Source organism: Ranitomeya variabilis, chromosome 1 (genome assembly GCF_051348905.1).
Source record: "Ranitomeya variabilis isolate aRanVar5 chromosome 1, aRanVar5.hap1, whole genome shotgun sequence".
Lineage (NCBI taxonomy): Eukaryota > Metazoa > Chordata > Amphibia > Anura > Dendrobatidae > Ranitomeya > Ranitomeya variabilis.
Genome location: NC_135232.1, coordinates 693,013,024 through 693,022,101, shown reverse-complemented (window position 1 = coordinate 693,022,101; position 9,078 = coordinate 693,013,024). Strand labels below are relative to the sequence as shown.

General features: G+C 45.8%; 1 protein-coding gene across 1 annotated transcript; it reads right to left on the bottom strand.

The window, feature by feature from the left end:
* Positions 1–519: 519 nt before the first annotated feature.
* LOC143798463 (uncharacterized) lies at positions 520–6,013 on the bottom strand. Its single transcript, XM_077281112.1, has 4 exons — positions 5,699–6,013; positions 5,461–5,617; positions 4,896–5,339; positions 520–607 (listed from the first exon to the last, which is right to left on the bottom strand). Exons 1-4 carry the CDS (start codon positions 5,742–5,744, stop codon positions 520–522), a joined length of 735 nt encoding a protein of 244 aa, XP_077137227.1. The 5' UTR covers positions 5,745–6,013.
* Between the last annotated feature and the right edge of the window lie 3,065 nt (positions 6,014–9,078).

Genomic DNA, 9,078 nt, shown 5'->3' with positions numbered 1-9,078 from the left:
AACGCAATGTGGACCTAGGCTTAGTTCCAATAAAGTTAAGTCTTAATACTTCAGCACAAGACATTGTGGAAAATTGAAGCTTTCAACTTTGAGGGAACAGATTAGAGAAAATCCTTTTCTGTTCCCAGACATGTTCGGGGTGAAGAACATGACCGGCTGCACAGAGCCCCATCCATCACTAGAAAAAAAGATATGGAGTGGGGCCTCTCCCCAACATCAGTGTCTGATCCCACAAATGCTCTTTGGATAAAGGGACAAAAATTCCCTCAGATGCCTCCAAAAAAAAAAAAAAAAAAAAAAAAACACTTCGTGGAAATCCTTTCCAAAAGAGTGGAAGATGTTAGATCTGCAAAGTGGTAACCAACTCCTTAATAATGACTATAGATATACAATGTGAGGTAAGAAAACCTCCGTCACATGGATTGTACAGGGGACACACACTATTTGTAGAGAAGTATCTATCTAGATTCAATAAGTGACCAGACCGCCAGATCTGAACATCGAGACAACCACGAGTGGTTATATTTCATCTGGCAGGTGACGTGAAGATGGAAGTGATTCTGTATCTAGATCTGTGTGTTCCCAGCCCTCGTAATCTGAAGTACACCTGGAAAACAAATACTACACTACAAACTACAGCCAGAGACTAATGCAAACACTGCTGCTAATCAGATTAGGACAAGATGGAAAAAATGAATATGATGTCTGCTGCCTGTCTCCTATCAAAATCAGTGAGCTCCGGAGAAAAGAAGACCTTAAAGGGAACCTGTCACCCCCAAAATCGAAAGTGAGCTAAGCCCACCAGCATCAGAGGCTTATCTACAGCATTATACTCACCCAGGTGCAGTCCCGGTCCGATGGGTGTCGCAGTCCGGTGCCTCCCATCTTCATCAGATGACGTCCTCTTCTTGTCTTCACGCTGCGGCTCTGGTGCAGGCGTACTTTGTCTGCCCTGTTGAAGGCAGAGCAAAGTACTGCAATGCGCAGGCGCCGGGCCTCTCTGACCTTTCCCGGCGCCTGCGCACTGCAGTACTTTGCTCTGCCCTCAACAGGGCAGACAAAGTACGCCTGCACCAGAACCGCAGCGTGAAGACAAGAAGAGGACGTCATCGTAAGAAGATGGGAGGCCCCGGACCGCGACGCCCATGGTGCCAGGACCACCCCTGGGTGAGTATAATCTAACCTCTTTTTCTCATCTTTTAGGATACATCGGGGGCTTATCTACAGCATTCCAGAATGCTGTAGATAAGCCCCTGATGCTGGTGGGCTTAGCTCACCTTCAATTTTGGGGGTGACAGGTTCGCTTTAATGATATGACTAAACATGGCAGCCAACGTTATGTAGCTGGAAGCTTATTTCTACATACTTAATATGGCACCGGTCGAGGGACTGGTGGAGGCCCCCAGTGGGAGCACCCCTGTCACTGTTTAGTGGGCATTATTATGTATGTCCTTGTGGCATACAGAGGTTGCATTCACTCCTCGAGTTTTGGGGGTGAAAGAGAAAGAAAGATAAGAGAGACAGAAAGACAAAAAAAGACAAAGAAAGAGAGAGAGAGCGAAAAAAAGTAGTGATGAACGAATTTGTTTGAAAAATGATCAACAAACTCAGCACAAATATGGCACATTCAGATTAGTGATCAGAAACACAAGCAAAATTTTATAAAATCGTTCATTCAGTAAAAAGTGTGGGAAAATATTTGCATTGTCACAAAAGTATTATCAGCACTTTTGCAGCGATAATGGTGGTGTATCATGAGCGTTTGGCACGTGTTTGATGAGGGGAAGGGGTTTACAGAGCTCAGAGGCGTGCCGTTCTTGTAAACTGTAATTTATTTATTTTTTATTTCCTAACTTTATGTTTGCACATAGCGGTTAGCCAATCAGGGTGCAGGAAACATCCACAAAGTCCTCACACAATAGCTTGTGTCATTGGCTGCTGAAATCACATGTCCCGATCCATATTGTGAGGCAGCGACCGGTGTTAATTGCGAGGGTCGCTATGTGTCCCCCAGGATGTGCTCAGAATTGTATTGAGACTGCGGGAGTGCATTGCTGTCACAGGCGTAGCTGTGATTGCAATGCAGAATAAAAGAGTATTGATCTTGGACAAGCTATTTGTCCAGGGCAGATTTAAAGAAACCTGCTGGACTTTTATTTTTGAAACGGACTACAGGATGGCAGTTGGGCTGTCAGTTTCCTTCTGAGCTGGGTTTTCCAGGTGGCCTGTGGTCACAGGTTGTTTGCAAAAACCCGTGAAGCAGAGGGTTTGGGTGTGTCAGTGAGTGGAGCTTGCAGCAAGCAGGGCAGACGGCTCTGCAAAAGCTCAGTGTGTGTGAGAGTAACACAGAGCTCAGCAGAGTGAACTCCTGGCACCCCACAGCATGATACAGTGGTGCAGTTGCCCTCAGCAATCGGATGCATTTATGGACTGTCTCGTTTCTCGGCTGCGATCCCGAGGATATCATGTGCTGTACACTTGTGTGAGTTTTTTACATTAAACACGTTTTGCTGTGAACTTTCCTTTTAGGCTTCTTTCACACTTCAGTTGTGTGTCGTCAGTTGGGTCCGACATCGTGGCGGATCGACGGATCCGTCAAATTTTGTCCAAAAACGGTTCTAACGGATCCGGTTTTTTAACGGATCAGCTGCCCTAATCCGTTAAAAAAACGGATCCGTTAGAACCGTTGTGAAAGTTTTTACATCCGTTGCAACCGTTTTTTGACGGATCTGTTTTTAAAAAGGGGAGGATTTCAATGTGATTGGCTACTGGAAACTTCTGGAAAACTATATATAGCGTGTATTTACACCACATCTTTGAAAGGTTGTAGAGAAAGTGGCAGAAATGGAAGGAGTCCTGGCGAACATTGCAAAGATCTATGCAGATTTTACTTTTGAGGCAAATCAGTTGGCAGTCAGTGTTCGAGAGAGGGAGGAACGAAGACTGCGAATCCTACGGCAGCGGCGTAAGAGAAGGCTGTGGATCCATCCCATCACAGCACAACGTATGACCCGTGGTGTTTATTCCACGCTTTACATGGAACTAAGGGAAAACCCTCAAAAGTTCTTCAATTATGTGAGGATGAGAGCTGAAAATTTTGAATTTTTATTGGGCTATGTGGAAGACTGTATACGGAGACGAGACACCCAGATGCGATTCTCAATATCACCAGCAGAGCGTCTCATGGTGACTATTCGGTAAGTCATTTTTTTTATTAAATGATTCTCATTCATCAGACTTATAACTGTGTTGTTTTTTTTTGTATTTTTTTTTATTAAGTATTGTCTTTTCTTTTTGTTAACAGATTCCTTGCAACTGGAGAGTCCTTCTCATCCCTCCATTTTCAATTTCGACTTGGGATATCCACCATCTCGGGGATCATCAGAGATACCTGCCGGGCATTGTGGGAGTGCCTACAAGTGGAATACATCCCAGAGCCATCACAGGAGAGGTGGCTGGAGATCGCCCAAATTTTTCATCAGATTTGCCAGTTTCCAAATTGTGTTGGAGCAGTTGATGGAAAGCACATAAGGATCGTCAAACCTTCAGGCTCTGGGTCACAGTTTTATAACTATAAGAAGTATTTCTCTATTGTGTTGATGGCCATAGCTGACGCACAATGCAAGTTCATCGCTGTGGATATAGGTGCGTATGGACGTGCAAATGATTCACAAATCTTTAAAAATTCACCAACGGGGCGGCGTTTATATGGAGAGACATTTGATTTTCCGCCCCCTAGACCTCTCCCTGGAACCACCGGTCCACCGTTACCATTTGTTTGTGTTGGAGATGATGCCTTCCAGCTTTCCCCACATTTGCTTAAACCCTTTGGAAGTAGTGGACTGACCCAGAGGAAGAAAATTTTCAATTACCGTTTAACCAGAGCACGCAGAGTAGTGGAATGTGCCTTTGGCATCCTTACTGCCAAATGGAGAGTGCTACTAACTGCCATTAAACTGCAGACTGAAACTGTCGATGATGTGGTCAAAGCGTGCGTTGTCCTGCATAATTTTGTTCTATCAAAAGAACAAGTTTCCCTGGAGGATAATGTTTCAGAAAGCACCTTACGGGATTACCAAAACCCCACTTTTCGCAGTCCAGTTGCAGTCTGCAGAATGCGGGACAGTTTTGCAGACTACTTCATGTCTCCTGCAGGATCAGTTGACTGGCAGTATGAAATGGTGTAAAAAAAAATTTTATTTTTATACTTGTAAAAATACCAATTTTTGTTTGCATACAAAATCTTTGTACTTTAATGCAGCATTGTATGTTTTGCAACGGTACCCTTTAAACACTGTTAATGTTACTATTGCCATAACCTTGGTGACTTAAAAAATTAAAAGAAAAAAAAAAAGAAAGACAATAAAATTGTTTTTAAACCAAAAAAAATGTTTATTGACTTTTACAGATTCTCATAGTTTGGGGTGGAGATAGTAGCGGAGGGGCTGACAGGCGGCCGGACCACGTCGAGAGTGGGGGACAGGACATCACGGGGAGGAACAGAAGTGGAATGGGTGGTGAAAACATGAGGTTGTGTAGAGAGTTGAGGTGCAGATGTGGTGTGTGTGAGGTATGAAGGTGTTGCTGGGATTGATAATGGAGAAGTTAAAGGGGAAGAATGGAAGGGGGACGTTAAAAACTGGGAAAGACTAAGGGGGGAAGGAACAAATGACGAAGGAGTAGAATGGACGGGAGGAGGACGTACAGGAGGAGGAGGACGGATGGGAGGATAGACGGCGACTTGAGAGGGGAAAGGTGTTGACACATGAGGGGTAGGTGCAGGGGCATGGGATATCGCCTGCGCTAGAGCAGTGTGGCAGCCTTGCATCACATGCATCTGCAGGTCAGGAGTTAGAATTTCCATGTGCCTGAGGACCGCCTGAAAAAAACAGTGCCTTGGTGACTGATTTGCATCTGATTGCATCCTAACAAGACGACTGCTGAGTTCAAGTATGCTTTTGTTAAGCATATTGTACCCAGCAGACGTTTGCTCACTCAAAAGCTTGATGGCACTGTGAAAGGATGCATTCAGATGCAAAAAGTCAGGCGCATAGCTCCTTTCCTGACCTCTCTGGCGCTGCCGTCCTGACCACAAAGTTGGTCTAGAAGTTGCGGCAGTGGCAGAGGGGTGGGGTAAAGGGAACTCTAACTCATCACCTGCAGCTTCAAGTGACGAAGTCCGCCCTGCTGCTCCAGCGCTGGTGGATGAGGCTGAGGGATCAAACAAAAGGGTAGGTGCAGAAACAGAGGGGTCGACGTGGTCCCCGGTGGCGGACTCTCGAGGGATCGCTCCAGAGGGCTGCAACTCTGATGCAGGCTCCCGAGTGCTGCAGAAAGTGCTGTTAAAGAAGAAGAAAAAAAATATTAGTATCTTTATATTACAATTGCCCTTGCTGCAAAAAAATTGAAGGTTACACATTTTTTCAGTTTGACTGAAAATATGTGGTGTTGAATATTTACCTTCTGCTCAGCAGCGTCGACCGTAGGAACGACAGGGCTCTGGCATGTTTGTATCTGCTCCTGCGTCCTCTAGATCCACTCGGGGCCTGCATCTCCTTATTAAACTCCCTCTTGAAGCGATCCCTGATTGACCGCCACCGCACGATAATCCTGTTACCTGGAAAGAGATAGCAAAAATTGGTTACTATACACCACATTAAATCATGCTAAAATAAGGTTATGAAGTGTGAATACTTACGCGCTAGATCCTGGGCCCCAGCATCGAGTTCCTCCCAGTTATCCATAACAGCACTGCACACTTACTCCCATAGCCGTCGGGTGATTAACTGGTCAGCATGGCGGCGGTCCGACATGTTCCACAGCGGCTCCCTACTTTGTACTGCTTCGATGAGGGTGTTCACATCGATGCCCTCCTCTTCATCATCTTGTTCGGGAGCACGCTGTGAAGCCTACGAAAAATATAACAATAAAAAGGGAAAGATTACAACACATGAATTTTACATTTTACTACACAACAAAACAAAAAGGAACTTACTCTTCGGCGACCGCCGCGATTATCATTCCGACGACTATGGGAGGTGCTTTGAGGAACTCTATGTCGAGCCCCGGATTGTGAGGACTAATAAAAAAAATTTAAAAAAAAAAATTAATAATGTTCTTAGATCGAGGCATATGTATTGTGTGTGCTGTCATGAATGTTTGTGTTGGGTGTAGTGCATTGTATGTGAGGATCGGTCTGTTCAAAACTTAGGCTACTTTCACACACAGCATATTTGCTGCGTATTTTTACGCGCGCGTATTTTGCTGCTGCTTTACCTGCGTTTTTTTACGCAGGCAAAAAACGCAGCTGCTTTCACACACAGCGTTTTTTGCTGCGTTTTTTGCAGCTGCGTTTTTTTCAGCATTGTGTACTGAAAATAAAGTTTGTTTGAAAAAAAAAAAAGGGGAAAAAAAAAAAGAGTCATTGAGGTCATTTCCTGTCTTTATGACTCAGAATACAATACACACTGGAGTTAACATCATGTCGATTCTGCCAGCTGCAATGGCCTTGAGCCAAAGACGCCTCAGCAAGCGGAACAGACATCAGCTGGGGTTTACTAACCCCACTGTCACTAACCCCAGGTTACTAGGGCAGGCGTCAGTCAGACGCCCCCCCTCGTAACCCTGTACGGTAAGGGTATGTTCACACGATCCTGATTTCAATCCTTTCCAGGACAAAAACCGCAGCTCTTGGCAGAAAACGCAGGTGCGTTTTTGGTGCGTTTTTGATGCGGTTTTTAGTGCGGTTTTTTATGCAGTTTTCTCTGCAGATTGTCTGTGTTTGACACAAATAAAGCTTTAACTGCAGTGGGGGAAAAAAAAAAGAAATGATGTCATTTCCTTGTCCAACCCTTTTCTTCTTCCATCCTCCATTTTGGGACTAAACACCAAAATGAGTGGACGTGTTTTGAATGACAGTGCTCCGCAGAGTGCTGAGCGTAGGCCAGATCACAGCCCGCGGATCCAGCTCTATCTAGCTATTTAAGTCTACGTTCACATTTGCGGTCTGCGCCGCAGCGTCGGGCGCCGCATGCGTCATGCGCCCCTATATTTAACATGGGGGCGCATGGACATGCGTCGCACTTGCGTTTTGCGCCGGCCGCATGCGTCACTGCAGCGCACGCATCCGGCCGCAGAGGACGCAGCAAGTTGCATTTTTGCTGCGTCCAAAATCAATCAAAAAAAGGACGCATGCGGCGCACAACGCAAATGTGAACATAGCCTAAGTGCCACGTATTTCAGTGCCACGTATTTCAGTGCCACGTATTTCAGTGCCACGTGCCACGTATTTCAGTGCCACGTATTTCAGTGCCACGTGCCACGTATTTAAGTGCCACGTATTTAAGTGCCACGTGCCACGTATTTAAGTGCCACGTATCACGTATTTCAGTGCCACGTATTTCAGTGCCACGTATCAAAGTGCCACGTGCCACGTATCAAAGTGCCACATATTTCAGTGCCACGTATCAAAGTGCCACGTGCCACGTATCAAAGTGCCACGTATCAAAGTGCCACGTGCCACGTATTTAAGTGACACGTGCCACGTATCAAAGTGCCACGTATCAAAGTGCCACGTGCCACGTATTTAAGTGACACGTGCCACGTATCAAAGTGCCACGTATCAAAGTGCCACGTGCCACGTATTTAAGTGACACGTGCCACGTATCAAAGTGCCACGTGCCACATATTTCAGTGCCACATATTTCAGTGCCACATATTTCAGTGCCACATATTTCAGTGCCACGTATCAAAGTGACTGAGCGCCGGCCCTAAAGTGAAAGTGAAAGCAGAGCGGTGACGTCACCGCTGTGCTGTTAAGGCCGGAGCTCAGTCAGTGTCAGGAAGCAGACGCTGGGGGACGCGCAGGTGAGCATGTACTGTTTGTTTTTTTTACTTTTACGCTGGTAACCAGGGTAAACATCGGGTTACTAAGCGCGGCCCTGCGCTTAGTAACCCGATGTTTACTCTGGTTACCCGGGGGCCTCGGCATCCTTGGTCGCTGGAGAGCGGTCTGTGTGACAGCTCTCCAGCGATCAAACAGCGACGCTGCAGCGATCAGCATCGTTGTCGCTATCGCTGCAGCGTCGCTACACACACACACACACACACACACACACACACACACACACACACTCACACACACACACTCCATGCTGCTTCACTGGGGGGCGGGGGCTTCCCTCTTCCTGTCCGACGTCACGTCCGGTCCTGGGTGTCAACCCCTCCGTACAAAGACGCCGACACCCAGGACAAAGGCGCTGTGTGTGCACGTTAATATGGGGCCCTAGGGGGATACGCAGACACGCCGCTGCGTAAAGAATTGACATGTCAATTCTTTTTACGCCGGCGTGTTTGCAGACAAAAGCGCCGCGTTTTTTTGCGGTGTGTCTGAACGGCAAAGTGAATTTCTCATTCACTTTGCCGGCAGACGAAAATGACATTGCGCATTTTTGAAAAGCGCCCGCAAAATAGCGCTCAAAAATGCGCTATGTCTGAAAGTAGCCTTACACTATGCGCTCCCGCTCCTTGTCTTTCTCCACCCTGTCCGTCTCCTTCTGTAAGCCCCTCTGCTTCATATTCCTGTGAATACAGAACACATAAAGGGTTAAAAAACAATGACCATAGTTGTATCACCAAAAAATTTTAGAGAACAAAAAAAAAATACAATACCTCAGTTTGCTGCTGATGTGCTGGGGGGCTCTCAGAAGAAGACATTATGGTCTTTGCGTACATCTTGGTCCCATGTATCTGTAAGTATACAGACAGTTCTAAGCTACTATACACAAGGATAGATGCAGCTGTAGGATTTAACACTTACATCTTTTTTAAAAACTTTTAGATTTCATCCCTTACATCTTTTTTAAAAACTTTTAGATTTCATCCCACACAAAATGAATTTTTTTTTCTAACCGTCATACTTTATATGGTAGATATGCTTGATGCACAAGCTGCCAAACCCTCTAGCCCTGTTTCCCCACCAAAAAAAACCCCAAGAACCCTTTAAAGCAACACCAAAACTGAAATTGATATGCGCAATGCGCATGTTGGTAAAAGCCACCTATCAAACCTTATCAAAAA

What these genes read in the sequence shown, in the direction of transcription:
- LOC143798463 (XM_077281112.1), bottom strand. Translation starts at nt 5,744, where the DNA reads ATGGATAACTGGGAGGAACTCGATGCTGGGGCCCAGGATCTAGCGC. An exon ending in TGGGGCCCAGGATCTAGCGC is followed by an intron (nt 5,618 to 5,698) that starts GTAAGTATTCAC and finishes ATCTCTTTCCAG; the next exon opens with GTAACAGGATTATCGTGCGG. An exon ending in GATGCAAATCAGTCACCAAG is followed by an intron (nt 608 to 4,895) that starts GCACTGTTTTTT and finishes TTTGTTTTCCAG; the next exon opens with GTGTACTTCAGATTACGAGG.